The 18,181-nt window shown below is 41.7% G+C and overlaps 2 protein-coding genes across 5 annotated transcripts in view; one reads left to right on the top strand and one right to left on the bottom strand.

Moving 5' to 3' along the window:
• The window catches only part of NUP155 (nucleoporin 155), a 29,541-nt gene extending 20,156 nt beyond the window's left edge, over positions 1-9,385 (bottom strand). For both annotated transcript variants that reach the window (XM_030512484.1, XM_030512485.1), the window contains exons 1-13: positions 9,147-9,385; positions 7,598-7,735; positions 7,164-7,260; positions 5,962-6,032; positions 5,257-5,349; positions 4,265-4,431; positions 3,681-3,786; positions 3,065-3,138; positions 2,666-2,757; positions 2,426-2,523; positions 2,180-2,332; positions 1,228-1,328; positions 16-186 (exon numbers count right to left, since the gene is read on the bottom strand). In XM_030512484.1, coding sequence (XP_030368344.1) covers positions 16-186; positions 1,228-1,328; positions 2,180-2,332; positions 2,426-2,523; positions 2,666-2,757; positions 3,065-3,138; positions 3,681-3,786; positions 4,265-4,431; positions 5,257-5,349; positions 5,962-6,032; positions 7,164-7,260; positions 7,598-7,735; positions 9,147-9,282 — 1,497 coding nt within the window. In that variant the 5' untranslated portion in view covers positions 9,283-9,385. The remainder of the gene's footprint in view (positions 1-15; positions 187-1,227; positions 1,329-2,179; positions 2,333-2,425; positions 2,524-2,665; positions 2,758-3,064; positions 3,139-3,680; positions 3,787-4,264; positions 4,432-5,256; positions 5,350-5,961; positions 6,033-7,163; positions 7,261-7,597; positions 7,736-9,146) is intronic.
• A 3,659-nt stretch (positions 9,386-13,044) lies between these two features.
• Positions 13,045-18,181, top strand: part of WDR70 (WD repeat domain 70) — a 129,970-nt gene continuing 124,833 nt past the window's right edge. For all 3 annotated transcript variants that reach the window (XM_030512481.1, XM_030512482.1, XM_030512483.1), the window contains exons 1-4: positions 13,045-13,088; positions 13,180-13,242; positions 13,450-13,533; positions 17,195-17,309. In XM_030512481.1, coding sequence (XP_030368341.1) covers positions 13,067-13,088; positions 13,180-13,242; positions 13,450-13,533; positions 17,195-17,309 — 284 coding nt within the window. In that variant the 5' untranslated portion in view covers positions 13,045-13,066. The remainder of the gene's footprint in view (positions 13,089-13,179; positions 13,243-13,449; positions 13,534-17,194; positions 17,310-18,181) is intronic.

The raw sequence follows: 18,181 nt of genomic DNA, 5'->3' as shown, positions 1-18,181 counted from the left end.
AAAAAAGTAACTCACCTGAGCTGAAAGCAGAACAAACTTCTTAGATGGCAGCATGTGTTGCTGCACAACTACAGGTGAATCAGTTATTGGAATAATATCTTTATTTAGCGGTGTTACGATCTTCTGAACTTTAAATTCATCAATAGCAGAAAGAGCCCAGGAATGTCCATCAACACGGGTGGTCATCTGAACAACAGATAGATATTGAAAGTTTGGTAGCAGACATGGATTTTATACATCCATGGTGATATTTTACTATTTACCATTTGAATTTACACAAAATAGAATCTACTCTTGACATGAGGAAACCCAAAGAAAATAAGCAAATGCCGTGGTAAAAAGAGAGGGGTAAGTTTTTGTTGGGAAGGGATCTGGACTAATTATAAAGCTCCTTTGTAAGTTACTAGAACAGCAGATAAAAACCTGAGCTTGAAACTTAACTTGCACATTCTCTCCATTCACTCCAACTCTATCACTGCTCCTCCCATACTACTGTTTTTGACGTATTACTCCTTTACTTCAGCACAGTACCTCAAACTTCCTTCAGAGCTGCAGTACATGAAATGTTCTCCCTGAACTGACATATAAGGCAACTACCCAGCTCTAACCACCTCTTACAAACCCACTCATGTAACAATTAGGAAAAACAAAATCAGGAGGGGTGGGAGGGGGAAACAAAAAAAACCAAAAAACCAAAAAAACAAAAAAAACCCAAAACAAACAAAAAAAAATTAATTCTGTCTGATTAACGAAGTTGTAGCATATCAGTTTAAATAAAGAAACCCAAAGCCTCTACCACCTACAGTTTAAACAATTTTTGCCAAATTTTATCCTGAGCAAACACCACTATGGACTGTGAACCATGTCTTCCTGTGCCTGTGCAAAACATGCAGCATATTACAGACAACAGCACTTTCAAATATATTAATTAGAAGTCTTAGAAGTCAAGGCAATTACTTTTGATACACAGCTCGCATCAAGCTAGAAAGTATGGCTGAACTAGAAATTCCTATTAAGATATCAATTACCATTCACTGACAAAACTGCCTATTTTTTTTTCTTTGAAGTGTACCGATTAGTAGCTTTGTAAACGTTTACAAACTCCTCATGAAAGTTTTCTGTGAACTACCCATTTCTTGCAGATACCATTATTCAAGTATCTGTTATCAGAAAGCAAAAAATAGTATCTAGATTCCATCAAAACTGTATAAAAGTTTGCTTTAGTACCTGTGTTTCCATCATTGGCTTTTGAAAAGGGAAAGAATCATGATTAATACACCACAGGATGTCATTATCCTCATTTTCTGAAGCTGCCATCAGCAGGACCCCTAGCAAAAAGAGCAATATTAAACTTGCATTAGAAGCAATAATAATGCATTAGATGCAAATTCATTAATTTGTTTCTTATTTAGTAAAAATCAATCTTTAAGTCCTAATGATACAATATTATCTCCTGAGTTTGTATGTCACAGGGTTCTCCAGAAAGTCTGTTTTAACACCACTTGCCATCTACTCTAACAGGTATAAACAAAAATGAGGCGATAGTAGGTGGAACATGACTCAAAAATGAGATGCCTGAACTGATCATTAATGAAAAATTATCTGGCAATGACTTAAAGGATAAAAATCACTACGTATGACTGAAAGGGTCAGCAACATAGAGACACAAATCCTCCTCCCATCTCTGCAGCACTTTTAAAAAAGCAGCTTACAATCAGAAGTGACTTAAAAGTGAAACCATCTAGCAGCTGTTTGGTATCTTATATGGTAACAGTAGCTAAATGAGTTAAAAAATAAACGGCAAATGCTAAACTCAGCAAGAAAGTTACTAAATAGGTAAGAAGCCTATTTTATCCCCAGCTTTCAAGAACTAATCACACATGGCTAGACACATGTAGTTGTATTTTGAACACATTAAGTCTACTTTAGGACAAAAAAAGGTTGAATAACACATGAACAGAGTTCTTTGCTCAAACACTGCACCTTGCAAAAGATCTATGTTCTGAGAAATACAACAACCTTCCACTTCAAAAAATCCCCCATTAACACACAAAAGCCATGCTTAGTTCTGTTATTCCCACTGCTTCAAACTCTCCAATGTAAAAACAGTGTGATAGTGACTGTGACACACACACAGAAAAAAAAGTTAATCTCATCTGAGCTGTGTCCCACTGCTTACCTTTGCTATAAAGAGCTCTGTGAACCTTTGAGGGCTTCTCCACATTAGAAGCAGCTGAAAATCCAGGTGGCAAACGGATGTGAACCAAGGTTAACATGGAGGGACGAGCTGTTGGATGTTTAAATTGTGAAGTACTAAAGTACAGTCGGACACCTGAACGTAAGAAAAAACAGGTCACAATTTAGCTAAACTGTGCAGATGCCATTTATCAGTTTAAAAGGGGGGCAATTAGCATTTTTTTCTTACCTGCATGTGTGATTGCTAATAGTTGACAGTCTATGGATTCAGAATTTTCAATCGCTGCTATTTGAACAATAGGCTTAAATACAGAACGATCTATTGTTCTAAAAAACAAAATGAAACCACAGAAAAAAATCCCATATACTCTCCATGCAAAGAAATAAGCAAACAACAGTCTCCAAAAATACAGCATGAAACTATTGACCTTAAAGAGAGCCTTTTACCTTAAAATTGTCATAAGCATACCTGGCAATGCTCCCAGCAGCAGATACTATAGCATTTTGTGAAAGAGAAGTAACCCTGGTCATTCCTTCACCATCTTGTCCCAAATCATAAACCTGCAATTCAATAATACAGCTTAGTGATTTACAGGTGAATTAATTAATACAGCCTCACCAATCAAACAGCAATTCAAACTCTACTTTTACTTCAGCCTCACGTTACCATAAAATTGAGGGGAAGACCGAAACGCTACTCTTTCCTCAGAAGAACGCATTTGAGGTCTTCAACACACACTTTTTACAGAAAGATAAACTGGATTATTATCCTGACATACCTATATGGAATTCCTAGGTATTGAGGAAAGCTTAAAAGTTACATTCCAATTATTAACATAGCCAACACTCATTAGAAGAAGTCATATACCTGCAGGACTCCTTTTTCTGAGCGGGTGTATAAGATATTTCGAGAGTTGTCAATGGCGATTTGAACTACAGGATCTGGTGAGGGGGAGGAAAAAGGGGAGAACCAGCAAATCAACAGAGAATTTGATGAAAACAAGTTTAAGACAGAACATAAAATAATTAGTTATAAGTTAACAAAAACTTCAGGAGTCGCACACAGGACTTCCACCAGAAGTGATTTAAAACAGCAATCAATTTCACAAATTATTAGTAAACTGAAGAGAAAATAAGCAAAAAAATTTATAATATTTTCACATTAATTTTTCACTGAACAGTGAAACAGGATAAAATCATTACCTACAGATTCTATGGCTTGCAGTGATCCCACTAAGCACATGCTAGTTTTGTACTAGAGAACACTAACTTTAGTTACAAACATCAAACTTTCCAGGCTTTTGTATCTATATCTGGAACTAGACACACAAGTGACCTGATTTTTATAACCATCAACCACTGCAAGTTTCATTGACAATAACTAAATGCTTTGAATGAGGAAACTATTCAGTCTGACTTCCTGGTAGTATTATTTTAAAAGGTTACATCAAATTATTGGCTAAGTCTTTAACATCAGTACTTACCATCCTCTGAGAAAGTGAACTGTAGCAACGAAGGAATAAGGAAAGATAGCGCGCTCTTTGAATGATTAATTTTTCTACAGCGTTGGCTAAACCAGCCTGCTTCAGCCTACAATTTAAAACAAATATTCTGTTGAAAGAAAAACAAACAAAAGAAACACACACAAAACTTCCCCCCCTCCAAAAAACTAGTTATATTAATATAAGTTATTAACAGGACAAGTATGAAAACAAGCAAAAATCTAACTACACACCATTGACTTAATTGAAAAAGTATGTACTATTCAATTGAAAGAAATAGGTGATCATTGTAGGTGACCATTAAAAGGAAAATTTTACATAAAAAAGGGTGCAGGACGTCACAATTTTAATTTTATTTGAAGTTGACCAAAGCTGCACTGTTATTCCTCATGTAATAACTACTCCTCCAAAGAAAATGCATCTACACATCAGAACTGCTGTGCAACCAAGCCACGCACAATTATGGAAGAAAAAAGATGGCAAACCTGACATGTTTTAGAACTTTTAGTGCCTAGATGCCACAACCATGAAAGAATGAAAAATAGCTGTGTGTAAAACATAGTCACCTGATACGCTACTTCATATAAGCAGCCATCTTTTCCAGCCAAAAAGATACGCCCGTTATCACTGGATGTTATTGCCATAACGCAAGTATTGTCAGTTGGGAGTGAATAGAGAGGATCTGGTAGCAGCTGCATTCCGCCAGACATACTGTCATTAAGCGACCCAGCACCTTAAATAAATAAATAAATCCTCTTTAAGATTCTAAGTTGCCATAATAAATATTACGGGTCTGTGATAAGAAGCATTTCAGAAAACAGAAAACAGTAATTTTTGTAAATACTAAACAAATTCTGTAATAGCTGTTCTCCAAAGTCAACTGCAGAGTAACACATCTGTTTTTAAAAAAAATTATGGCAAATTCTCTGTATAAGTTTCCAAATAAGGAAATGCAATATTTTTAATTTCTATACGTTGTCATCTCCTCTAAATCGCAACAAGTCCGTAACACATTTCTACTTTTTCTCACTTTCACATCAAGATAGTACAAAAATGGAGCAAAAGATTGTAATCCTCTTACTTTCTCCAAACAATTTTGTATTTTCTCTATTAATATATATGGCATAAAAAAGTCTTATCAGGTTCTCAGTTCTGTGGTTGGAATACAAATGCCAACCAGGTTAATGAACTGCATTCACCAGCTCAAAGATTCATGCTCCATCTCTTCTCTTTCTCTCCAACATGTTGTTTAATTAACAGGACTACCTGTTTTTTAAAGCTCTTTTTACATTAAACAGGTGAATAATGCAGTTCAATGCTCCTATGGGAGTCCAGGATTCAGCAAATTCACACCCCATAAAAACTACTTCCCCCTGACCATAACACAATTTAAAAATCAGCAAGGCGCTTAGCACATGGTCTTGGTTTTGGGGTTTTTTTCATTATTATTATTTTTTTATTTTTTAAATAGTTACTAATGAAAAATTATGTACATTTGTTAATGCACAACTGTATTAGTAGTTGAGAAGAGAAGATAACAGGGAGAAGAGAGAATTACCTCCTTGTATATTAGCACAACTGAGCCCTAAGATCACAATATCCACAGGGGTAGCCAGAACGAGTAAGTGTCGTACATGTGGCTGGAAGATACCTAAAGAAGGAGAGAAAATAAAATATTGGTTGGCAGCCAGCCTCTCAGATCAAACGTCATATCCAATATGTCCACTAGAAAGACGCACAGGCTGATCAGAGGAAATACATCATATTCAAGACGGAACGATCTGCGAAACTCTAGAACCAGGAAGGAGTTTCAGTCATCCGTTCAGCTTTCAGTTCATGAAATAAAGGATCTTTAAACTGACATTTTTCTTTTAACCATACTTCTTTTAAACTCAGTACTATTGCCAATTCTGCTTTGACTTCAATGTTATGTAGGCATTAGCTACTCTTTTGGTAGCTAATTCACTGGGACACCTAGAAACCAGGACCTCATGGAAATCACTTGAATGCGTAAATTTATAAACAGCACAATGTTAGAGTATGATGTGGGAAAAAATGCAAGTTACCAGCATAAATGATTGATAAACTATGTATTATTTTTGGTTTGTAATTAATTTCATGTTTCTAAACCCAAAACAAACCCATGTGTCTTGCGTATACATATATACACACAAAACATAGATTTTTACATATGGATATATAAAACACATATATAGAAGGTTCTATAACTGCCTAATTCTAGTTACTCTCATATACTTCTTACCTCCCTTTGGCTTTACAAGACCCACTGCAAGAATAGTTTCACTAAGTCCATCAAAATAAGCCAGATCTCCCCTGTCAAAGAACAAGAAAAGCAAACAAACCAAACTGCATAAAACTTGTCACATAGTATCACATAATAAACTGAATTAAATCAGATTCTGTATATTTAAACAATACTTATTGTAACACTCTGAAGCCACCTACATCTTTTGCTTTGAGTGAAAGGAGGTCTAGCAGAATAGAATGACAGAGAAGTTTCAAAACAAAACTACATAGGCAATCATTTGAGCTGCTTGGAGTGCCTACAGCTGAGTTTCAAACCTGAAACGCAGTTGCATTGGTTTGGATTTTTGGATTTTGTTAATTCATACTCTGAATTGCACAGTGCAGCATCTGCAATACTGATTCACATCAAGATGGAGAAACTTACAAGATTCCCCCCCACTAAAATTATCTAAATCAAGAATTCCTAACCTCCTCCCCAGCACCTTGTAACACCATGCAGTGTTGTTTTATTTGGGGAATGTATTTAATACACAGTGACACAAGGTAAATGTATGGATAGGAGCTATGTGAGCCACAATCTGAACTTTAATTTTTTCAGGAAATGCAACAATATTCAGAAAGCAATTCTTACTAGAATAATTCTTACTACAAAGGCAAAGAAAGAAGCAAACCTGCAAATTACAAACCTATCACTGCCATTTGAAAATATAATTAAGTTATTTTTAATTTTATACATCCTTAAAATAAGCTAGGCAGGAGAGCTTCAATCACAGTACTTCTAAGCACTGTTTTTCAATACTGCTGTATTACTTACCATTGTGGAAATGCTCAGCCACTGTACATGCATCACAGTACTTACTAAATCTACTAAGAAAATTTAGGTAATTAGTGTAATTTTTTTCAACTTTTTTTGGATAAGCATAAATACAGCAGTAAGTGTAGGGTTAGCTATGTCTAACCCTAAGCAAATTCCTTTCTTTCACCTCTAGATGACTTGGCAGCAATATTACTAACTCTCAAAAATCCTTAAATGCTTACTATTCAAAACTTTTAGTAAAACCTGAAAGGAATCAAGATAAAGCAAACTGAATGCCACACCTCTGTGCTACCAGTAAACAATCTCCCATTACTGCAGTCACTTAATTCCATGATAATACCAATAATACCATGCCCACCAAGAATGGGATCTCTACATACCCATCTTCATAGTTCCACATAAAGATATCACTATCAATAGTCAGCCAAGCTCTACTGATTTCTGGAAATACTCCCATCATACAATTGCACTGCATATCTGAAGTTCTGCTGATGTAAGGACTAAAAGCATTTTGGCTAGCAAGAGCAAAATCCCCTTTGGAGCACGTAGAAAAAAAATAGTTATTACTTTATATACAGTACTACACAAACTGTTTACCATAAACATTAGAAGTTCTTCATACAGAAACTAGTTCCACCAGCAACTCCACAAAAATAGATCTTGTTACCACTTAGAGTGTTACAAAGTGAAAGTAAACAATATCAAAGTTCATTATGGGACTCAGAAAGGCCATGGAAGAAAATTCTGGGAAAAAAAAGTTTGTTTCTAACATTAACACTTATGCACTCTAACACATTATTTTTCATAAGGATACGTCCAAACTGCTCCACTAGCTCTGGGGGAAGTGGGACTCTGCGGACTGAGCTGATCTCCGGAAGATTAGGTATTGACAGAAAACCTGGTCCTTGCAAAGGATAATCCATATCTGACATACCAGAAACAGTAGGGCTACCTGCAAGAACGAACAATAAAAAAGATTAGGCTTTTTATAAAGAATGAGAAATTTCCACCCCCCCCCCAAAAAAAAAAGTCATATTCTCCTTCTGTCTTAACCCAATTAGACTAATCACATTTCTCAATTTACTCTAGGTAAATAGTACAGGCCTTCAGACTATTACAAAAAGAAAAAAGCAAAAGTCTTGATCTGAAGAGACTTTAAGCATATAAATACCACTATTCGCAAGGTATGTGTGAACCAAGGTTCCTGAAGGAGCAGGGCCCTCAACAATAAATCTATATCTCAAATCAGACATAAGCAAACAGACTTACAAACAAACTCTTACAGTAACTCATCTTACAATAACTACTCTTTACCCCGCTGTTACTGTGATACAATCATAGAATCATAAAATGGTTAGAGTTAGAAAAGACCTTAAGATCATATAGTTGCAACCCCCCTGCCATGGGCAGGGACGCCTCACACTGAACCATGTTGCCCAAGGCATTCGTATAGCCAGACATTAAATATGCACATCAACAAGGCAGACTCCACCTGAAAGAGCTGATCTGTACTCCCAATACCTATTTAAAATACTCACATACATCCATTATTTTATGTGATGTGTATCCACGAGGCTGCTAGGGCAGTTACACTTTGGCCATGCACATCACATTGTATCATAACAGAAAACAGATACTCTTTGTTGTGTCCTGACATCCCTACATCTGTATTCATTAGGTCACATACACAGCTCTAGAGTGGCCCTTCACAGCCCACTTTGCCAGATGGCAGGCACCAATGAAGTAGGAAATACTGTCTTCATGTTTTAAGGAAAACAAAACCAATGTTTGAGAAGAGTTATACCTTATATTGTAACTATGTGTGACATACAGCTATAGACGAATGAAAGTCAGTTAAAGAAGCTTAAGAGAGATTTTGAGGCTGCTTGTAACTTAGGGATGGTGCTGGGCATTTACTGACCCTAAGAACATTCTGGAATAGTCTTCACAATAGACATAAAAGAAAATAAGGGCTATTTTCTTCACTTTCCGGAGGGAGATGGGACCGAGGAACCAACCCAAGCACACTGCTCCCGCAGCGCGCACCCTGCCACGGGGAGAGCTCACCCCCACCACTTCCACCTCTCACCAAAGCGCTCACCACACGCTCCCTCCCCTCCACCCTCCAAGCCTCAGCAGCCGCGGGCTCAGCCCTGCCGCGCTCTCGGAGAACGCAGCGCCCACGGCTGCCGGCTCGGAGTTCTGCCAGGGCGGCCGGGAGCCCCAGGAGGCGGGGTGGTGCCGCATGGTCGGCCGGGTAGCGCCGGCCAAGGCGGCCCCGCAGGAGGTCGCGGCGCGGCCAGGGATCCGGAGCGGCTGAGGCGCCGAGTGCCGGAGGCAACGGGCCGCCGAGCGCTCCTTACCAGGCGCCGGCACGGCCAGCAGCTCGGACAGGTCCGGGTAGCAGCGATCATCCTGGATTTGCCGGTCGATGATGCGGCCCGCGATCTCCAGGGCCTCCTGCGCGGTGGGCGCCGCGGGGATCATGGCCGTAGGCATGGCGATGGCGATGGCGGCAGCAACGGCGGGGCCGGGGCCCGGGTTCCGCGCGCGGCCACAAGGCGCAAGCTCCCCGCCCGCCGCTCCGCCGCCCGCCAAATCCCGGCAGGCTCTGCGCGCGTGACGCCCTTTCGCTGCGCCGACGGCTGCCTCCGCCGGGAATAGGGGCGGACAGGGCCGGGCCCAGAGGAGAGGAGGAGTCGCGCTGCCGCCTGGTGACTGCGGTGCCTCATGGAGGGGTGCTGTGTGCCGGCGCCATCGCTGTGCGCCAGCACGGTCTGCCGTGATGGGCCCCAAATGCACGGGACGGCCCCGAGGAGAGCGGCGGGAAGCGGCTGCCGTCAGCGCTGTGTAGTCCCGGGCGGATGCCTGCCTGTTGTCTGGCCGGCGGTCACTGCTGTTCTTGGGGGCGCCTTGTGACAGCCCAGCCAGAGATACTTTATACCGCGAGCGTGCTGTGGTATTGTGGCAAGACTGTATACACTAGGCTTACTTGAACACATGCTGATTTTAAGTGTAGTGATGTAAGCCGAAGCCACTGAGGGGACAGCCCTTCAAAGGCACACATGTTCAGTTCTGGGCCCCTCACTACAAGAGAGACACTGAGGTGCTGGAGCGGGGCCAGAGAAGGGCAATGGAGCTGGTGAGGGGTCTGGAGCACAAGCGTGATGAGGAACGGTTGAGGGAACTGGGGTTGATTAGTCTGGAGAAGAGAAGGCTCAGGAAGGACCTTACCGCTCTCTACAGTTATCTGAAAGGAGGATGTAGTGAGGGCAGTCAGTCTCTTCTCCCCAGTAACAAGTGATAGGGTGAGAGGAAACAGTCTCAAGCTGTACCAGGGGAGGTTTAGATTGGATATTAGGAAAAATTTCTTCACAGCAAGAGTGCTCAGGCATTGGAACAGGCTGCCCAGGGAAGTGGTGGAATCACCATCCCTAGAAGCGTTCACAAACCTCAGCTACATGGTTTAGTGGTGGACTTGGCAGTCCTGGGGTAAGGGTTGGACTTGATGATCTAAAGGTCTTTTTCAACCTAGTTGATTTTATGATTCTATGTACAGTGCCTCTGGAGCTAAGCCATGGAAGCAGAGTTAAAAGTTACCTTTGCACTGCCCTGACCTGGTGTGGCTGCTGTTTTTCCATAATCTCGGATGACACATCAATGTGACTGCAGCAGACTGTAAACGTACCAAGGCTGGGCCTCTGTTAAGTGATGCATCTGCTCTGGACAGCACAGGCATTCCCAAACCGTCGTAGGAAGTCTCGTCAGAGCAGCTTCGGGACTGGTTAAAACTTGGATTTCAAGGGAGTGGGTCTGGTTTATAAGTCGTGTTTCCTGCCCTGACTGCACTGACTCTTTGCTACTGGATTGGTCCAGCACCTGTTCTGGAAAAATTTGTCTATGGGTGAAGCACCTGGCATGAGGAAGGAAATTCCACCCCTCTGTCAGGGTTTGACTGGAGAAAACCCCAGTGGCAGACCCATTTCCTTCGTGATCCCAAGAGTGAAACTGAGATGCTAACGAGGCCTCTCTGAGACAGTGGCCTGTGGAGTCCCATTTCAGTTCCTCACACTGTTCTCAACTCCTACCCATCTCTGAGACAATGGATTGGTGGAATTCCATCTCAGCTTCTCATACCAATCTTTGAGACAATGGATGGTGGAATCTGATTTTGGTTCAGTCTCTCACATCCCCATGCAGCTTTCCAAATAGAGAACCTGAAGTTAAGCCCTAAACCCCGCAGGGTTTACGTGGCAAAGTGGGAAATTCTCCCTGTATCTTCCCAAGACTGAGAAGCTGGCAGCCAGTCACCAGTGGGCTTCCCCAGGGCTCAATTGTAGGGCACTTTAATGTTTTTATAAATGATCCTTGATTCTATGATTTAGGTAAAGGAGTTATATGTTTATTAAGTAAGTTTGCTGATACTAAACTAGGAGGAGCTGTGGACTCTGTTGAGTGTAGAGAGCCCTTACAGAGAGATCTGGATAGACTGGAGAGCTGGGCAGGCACCAACCATATAAAATTTAACAACAGCAAATACCAGATTCTCCACCTGGAACATGGTAATCCCAGTGATAAACACGAACTGGGGGATGAGAAGCTAGAGAATGTCCTGTGGAAAGAAATCTGTGTGTTTGGGTTGACAGCAAGTTGAATACATGTCAGCAGTGTGTCCTAGCAGCCAAAAGGGACAACTGTGCCCTGGGGAGCATTGAGCACAGCACAGCTGGCTGGTCAAGGCAGGTGACTGTTCTGGTCCACAGGTGTACCCCACCTCAAGCACTGGGTGCAGTTTTGGTGCCTCAATATGAGGACATCAAACTATCAGTGTGTCCAGAGAAAGGTGACCAAGTGGTGAAAGCTCTTGAGGGTAACACTTAGAGAAGCAGCTGAGGTCACTTACCTAGTTAATCTCAGAGAAGTCTGAGGGGGGACCTGAGCGCAATCTACACCTTCCTCACAGGGGCTGGGGTGCAGTAGAGGGGGAGATGCTGATCTCTCTCTGGTGACCACCAACAGGTGCAGCAGCATGATCCCTCCACTCCCAACCTGGCCTTTATGTCCCAGCTCTGCTCAGGTGAAAACCGTCACTGGTGGTGATAATGGGTCATGATGGCCTCCACCCCCAAGCCATAGTCCCACCCAAGGTCTGATTCAGTACAAGTTTCCGTACTTGGTATGCAAACATGACATGTCAATTATCTTACTCCATAAATAGTGGACAGCCCAGGACTTGTGAGGCTCTCCTGCATACAGTGGGCTGCATGCCAGGATCTCCTCCTTGAGTAGAGATGCCTCTCAAGGTTACTTCTTGAGGTTGAGAGATTCCTTGTCTCAACAGATTCTTGGTGAGTGGTTTACAGCATGCTAAACTTTGAGATCTTAGCTAAGTGATATAAAGGATTGATTGCACATATGTAATCCTTTAGACATAAGCCGTTGACCAAGTCTGGATCTAGCCACACCTAGACTCTTCTCTGAGAAGGAGTTTGGAAAGCAAGGGGGCCCTTTGTGACCCTTATGACTAGTGAGAGGGTGTCCTTACAATTTTGTCTGACCCTGCCCTCTATGCAGTGAACAATCAAGTGTACCTCACCATCAAATTTTGTTAAAGCATTGTCACATTTACTAACAAACTTTGCTAAATCACTGTTTTATATCAATATTCATAGAATCATAGAATAGTTTGGGTTGGAGGGGACCTTAAAGCTCATCTACTTCCAATCCCTGCCATGGGCAGGGACACCTTGCACTAGACAGGATTGCTCAAAGCCCCATCCAGCCTTTCCTTGAACATTGCCAGGGATGGAGCAGCCACAGCTTCTCACATATCGCTACTTCTATGAATGACGTGCATCACTCCATTAGCGACAACAGGAAATAGAATGAAGCTGTGCCAGGTGAAGTTCAGGTTGGACATGAAGAAAAGGTTCTCCACTGAGAAGGTACTCCCTGGAGCAGGCTTCCCAGGGAAGTGGTAACAGCACCAACCCTGTAGAGCTCAAGGAGCACCTGGATGACAATCTTAGTCATGTTGTTCAGGTCAGGTGGTCCTGCGAGGAGCAGGGAGTACACTCGATGGTCCTCATGGATCTCGATCTTCCAGCTCGACATATCGTGTGTTTCTATGCAGACACAGTCGCGGCGCCCCCAGCAGCGCCGGATGCGCGGCCCGAGACCCGCGGTGCGGGGCGGTGGCAAGGCGGGCGGGGGGCGGTGCTGGCGGACGGGCCTGCCCGGCCGCTTCCTGCCGGCGCTGTTGTGGTTCCGGGGCAGCCGCAGCATGGAGGCGGCGGTGGAGGAGGGTGCGCGGCGGTGCGGTGCGGGAAGGGCCTGGCCGAGCCCAGCCCGCGCCCCTGGCTGACCCTCGCGGTGTTCTTTCCTCTCTCCTTGCAGACGCTGAGATGCTGGGGGGACCCGACCCGGAGCTGGCGGCCACCATGGGCTTCTCCGGCTTCGGTGCGTTGCGTTGCGCTGCGGGCCGGGGGTGCCGGGGACGGGGCTGAGGGGCGCGGGGGGCAGCTGTTGGGGCCGGCGGGCCTTAGTAGGGGCCCGGAGGAGGCTGGGGTTGGAGGTGGGAACAAAGAGGTCGTGCGCTGTCACCCGCTTGTCCCGCAGCTGGCCACCGTGAGTCTGTGCTCCAGCCTCCCTCTTCTTCATTTTTAGGGAAGAAAGCTCGGACTTTCGATCTCGAAGCCATGTTTGAGCAAACAAGAAGAACTGCGGTGGAGAGGAGCAGGAAGGTCCTGGGTAAGAAATGCAAGTGTAGTCAGCTAATGCATTTTAAAACATGTTCTGTTTGTCTCTTTTGACGTGATGTTTAAAGTGTCTCAGACTGGCGGTCTAGAGGACAAAAAACAACTGCAGTTTTGTTCAAGGAAGGTGTACAACTGTAGAATCATAGAACAGTTTGGGTTGGAAGGAACCCTCAAAGGTCATCTTGTACAACCCCCCTGCAATGAGCAAGGACATCTTCATCTAGGTCAGGTTGCCCAAACCACATCCAGCCTTGAATGTCTCCAAGAAAGGCCTAAACAGCTTGGGTCTTTGTAAATAATAGTGTTATTAATTTACATGTGTTATCTGAGTGTGTAAGAGCAGTGTGCATGTGCAAGGTTCCTCTTGTGAGGCATAGAGCCTTACAGATACAGGAAAAAGGTCAATTTGAACACAAGACTTTATACTTTCTTTTTTAACTTAGCTGTGTATTTGTTTTGGAAGGGAAGTTGGTACAGACAGCTTTAATCTAGAGAGAATAGAATAGCAGAGAAGACGTGTGTAACTTACACCAAACAGCAGGTGATATAGCAGCCCACAAATTTGTCTCTGTCTTCTGCTCTGCTGGGAGTGGGTAAATTTTCAAGGTAGTGGTTTGAGAGTGGGAGGTTGAGATAATGGTATCTTTTGTTGCCCATATCCAAGCAAACATCATTCCAAAAAAGGACCTTGGGAAACACTAGAAATCCATTTGCAAACGCAAATGTTCATGCTTGCATCTTCTGCTTGGACAGTTTGTGCAGAATATGTGGGATTTGGTTTGGTTTGGTTTTTCATGCGATGCTGTCATGGTTGAGCAACTTCTGCCCTACTAGATTACACTTAATCTGCTCTCTAGTGTTGCAATTTATGCAGTTAGTCAACAAAGCACTTTTTCATGAAGAAAGCAGTTCTTTATGGAAGAATGAGATAATTATGGTGTTCATTGTTTTTATTGTTCTGATTCTATATGGAACCACAAGAACAGATTTCTGGAGGCTCATAACTTTGGGGACTTTAAGACTGTGAAATTCAAATATGCAGGTGTCTCATTAAGAGTATGGAAATTTGCAGAATATAAACTCCCTTCTGTTCCAGCCAGTCCTCAATGATCAGAGATGCTGGTTGCATTTAGGCTTCATTTCTGATTATAATGAATTTGACCCTATACATCCAGTTGTGTTCAGTAAGAACTTTCATGATTACAGATTCACGAATAGTGCAGTTTATTGAAGCAACAGAAATGCAGATTCGGAATTGCTGTTGGAAAATGCGCTTACTTCATTAGCACTGAACTCCAAAGCTAGCCAGTGATTAATTGAGCTCATATGGTAGTTGGTAGTTCATTAAGCGTAGTTCCCCTCCTGTGTCGTCTGACATAGCTGGAGGTGCAGATTTAACCAAAGAGGTGTCCCTGCTTTGGGGAGAATAGAGGAGCAAGCCCGTCGATTTGTCTGCAAAGTGGGGTCATATTCACATCTGCCATAGAGGAGTTCAAATGCCAAATTTGTACTTCTGAGATAAGTGGAGGTGAGACTGTAAAATTACCTGTTGCTGCCATCACAGATGGTGTGGGGGGCAGCCACTTTCTCACTTTGGTGTGTTTGTTTATGTAAATGAGAGATAATGGAATTTGTCAGGCACAGAACAGAACCATGAAATTTTAACATTAAGGGTCGTCCTCTGATGCCTGCCAGATAGCCTAATCACCCCTCTCAGCAGTCCATCACTCCTATCAGGGTGTTAGAACTTGTTAAGCCCTTTATCACCTATTTCATGGTCTGAGGCCTTATTCCCACTTTATCCACACTGTGGTGACAGTCACACTTTCAATTCTTGAATTCAATTATAGTATCAGTAGGGGAATTTAAAATTTCTCTCCTCCTTTGGCATACCTTTCATTTGATAGTATTTTGTGTCTAGGGTAAATGCAATTGGTGCAGATTCAGGTTGACAACTTGAAACATGCTGAGGTTTATCAAAACTTTCATGTTATTATTAAGCTATAACCGACATGTTACAGCTTTCAGTACCAAGGATTTAACAGATAATAGAGCAATACCAGCAACGACAATCCTTATGACAAACATTAATGCATATTGGTCGCTGGGGGGCAGTCGCCTGTAGTCAATTGTAAGTCACTGCTGCCCATTTGGGTTTTTGGGTTGTTTTTTCTCACGGACCAGACAGGGGAATTATATGGAGAATGATGTGCACAGTTGATAATACATCTCTTTTCCAAATCAGTTACCACTATGTCAATTCAGAGGTATGGACAATTCTAATGATTTAATAGGTTTTGGTCCATGCGGGTTCACTCCCCAGTTGTAATCAGCATCTGTATAGGACCATTCTCCTTTCCCTTTCTCAGCAAAACTTAGTACTGGTTCAGGCTGAAGTGTCATTCTTCATGAGAGATCATTTGCGTATGCCATGTTTTAGTCTGGGAGGAGAATGCAGTAAATAATTACAAAACCCTGTTTTTAAGTCAAGACAACTTTAACTACATCTTAAGTGTGTTCCCTCGCTCATGATTCATCCTCCCCGCCACCAAAGTTTTTTTTAGCCGTAAAGGAAGCACAACACATTTTGTTGTTTATCTTGTTCATTTTAGCACAAATGACAAAGCTTTGTATGTAATTCAGCTCTTTAACTTAGAAACAAATTTTGGTATTCAGAATAGAGTAATCAAAAAGGTGTATGCTTTACAGCTTTTCGTGAGGGTAGGGTAATATGAGCATTTTATTTTCAGTTTTCTTAAGATGCACTGTTGACTTTTAGCTTTTAGAAATACCTGTGGTAGCTTTTGACGTGTCTCCTCTGCTCCTGGAACTGTGAATGAAAAGATCTAAGATCAAAACATGTTTCCTGGTTCTGTATCTTGCAGGTGTTTGTGTTTTCTCTGCAGAGGAAAATGTTTCCTACTTGTGCTGCAAAAGATGTTTTTGTTTCACTAAGCATATAGTGAGCAAGAAAAGAAAGTGATGTTTCTTATACAGAGGAAAAGTATCTTTGCTTAGTTGAAGTTATTTGAGGACTTTTTGAAATACAATAGCTGTATCTGTTAGCCTGTCCTGATCTCACCATTCTTTCTTATTTGGAAATGAAAGTTTCTGTTTACTTTGATTTTTGTTGCACTGTTCCACAAGGGTTCTTTTTCAGTAAGTGAAGTGGGAATAAACTCCTAATACAAACGACTGTTTGTATTTATTTTCCATAAATCATATTTAGAGTTTACTTATTTACATCTGTGTATTCTTACATATTAATTTAGTTGTCTGTGTATGAAAACGTCAAGAATTCTCTGAAGTAATCATACTGTTTTACGATAGTATTGAAAATACTGAAATATCAGCATCCTTATATGATCAGATTGTTTGATAGTGTGTACAAACTAACAACTGGGAGGTGTTCTCATTTTCCTTGTGACACTTAGTTTTTTTTCTGGGTGGTCATTGCAGTAGCAATGGAAATTTAGTTTATATGGAAAAGTAATGTATTTTCAGGTGAAATTCTTTATTTGCTGTTACCTTTTCAAATATTTCATGTAGGTCAGAAAATGAAGAAAATTCATTCAGTGTCCTCAGCAAGCCTCTAATTTTATTATTTTCTACAAGTCTTGATTATTTGTCATTTATGTGCTTTCTGTGTGCAGAGGCTCGTGAAAGAGAGAAGGAAGAACAGGCTGAAAAAGAACTTAGAAGTTCATGCACTGATTCATCAGCTTCAGCATCCGGTGCAACATTCGCTGGGACCACGTCAACCCAAAGGTGCTTAGATGGGGTGTGAGATTCCATGTAACAGCTTTTTCAGTTGAAGAGGGTTTTCTTAATTTGCTTGCTTTGGTTTCTGTGGGGTTTTTTTTGAAAGCAAAAGTGTCATTTAACTTGTGTGGAGATGTCTGTTATCTGAAGTATTCCAGTGGAAATACTGCTTCTTGATTTTTTTAATCTGTCTTAAACATGTGTCAGTATGACAAACACTGACATTATGTATATTTAATTTTTAAGTCTTTTCCCTAATCCTGTTCAGCATACTTCTTAAATAAGTAATGTTGTTATCTGTGGATTTTTTGAAAACATTAGGGCAAATATAATGACTACATGTAGTGACTTAATTTTTCCCACCTGTAGATATAGATGAACTTGTTCATGCCTGCTGAATAAGAAGCCAAAGTAGGTGGAGTGCCTCTGTATTCACATTGAACAGAATGGTAGTGGGGTTGAGAGAGTTCTGTTTTGACTTCCGCATGAAATTTACTTTCAGACTTGCCAACATTTGTGTTTTATTGACGAACAGTAAATGCTGTTTGGACAGCAGTTTTGCTTTGACAGTTTGGATTCTGAAATGCTGGGAGATGAAAGTAGCTGAAGGTAATAGAGGTCACATGACTCCATGGCAGGGATTGTGGAGATCAGTGCACTGTAAATTTTTAGGTTTCTAGGTTTCTATATATGTGGAAGTCTAATAACCCATGCAAAACTTTGGTAGCCTGTATATATGCATTTTATGGGCTGATAGACTGTGTGTGGTAGGTTATTATGGACAAACTTGTAGTGTTTCAGACTGTGAAAACATTTCTTATAAAAAATTTACTTTTTGCCTGTTGCTCTGTGGAAAACTCAAATAAAGTGCACACTCG

Source organism: Strigops habroptila, chromosome Z, assembly GCF_004027225.2.
Source record: "Strigops habroptila isolate Jane chromosome Z, bStrHab1.2.pri, whole genome shotgun sequence".
NCBI classification, from domain to species: Eukaryota; Metazoa; Chordata; class Aves; order Psittaciformes; family Psittacidae; genus Strigops; species Strigops habroptila.
The sequence above is the reverse complement of the archived record's forward strand: the minus strand, read 5'-3'. Positions and strand labels throughout refer to the sequence as shown.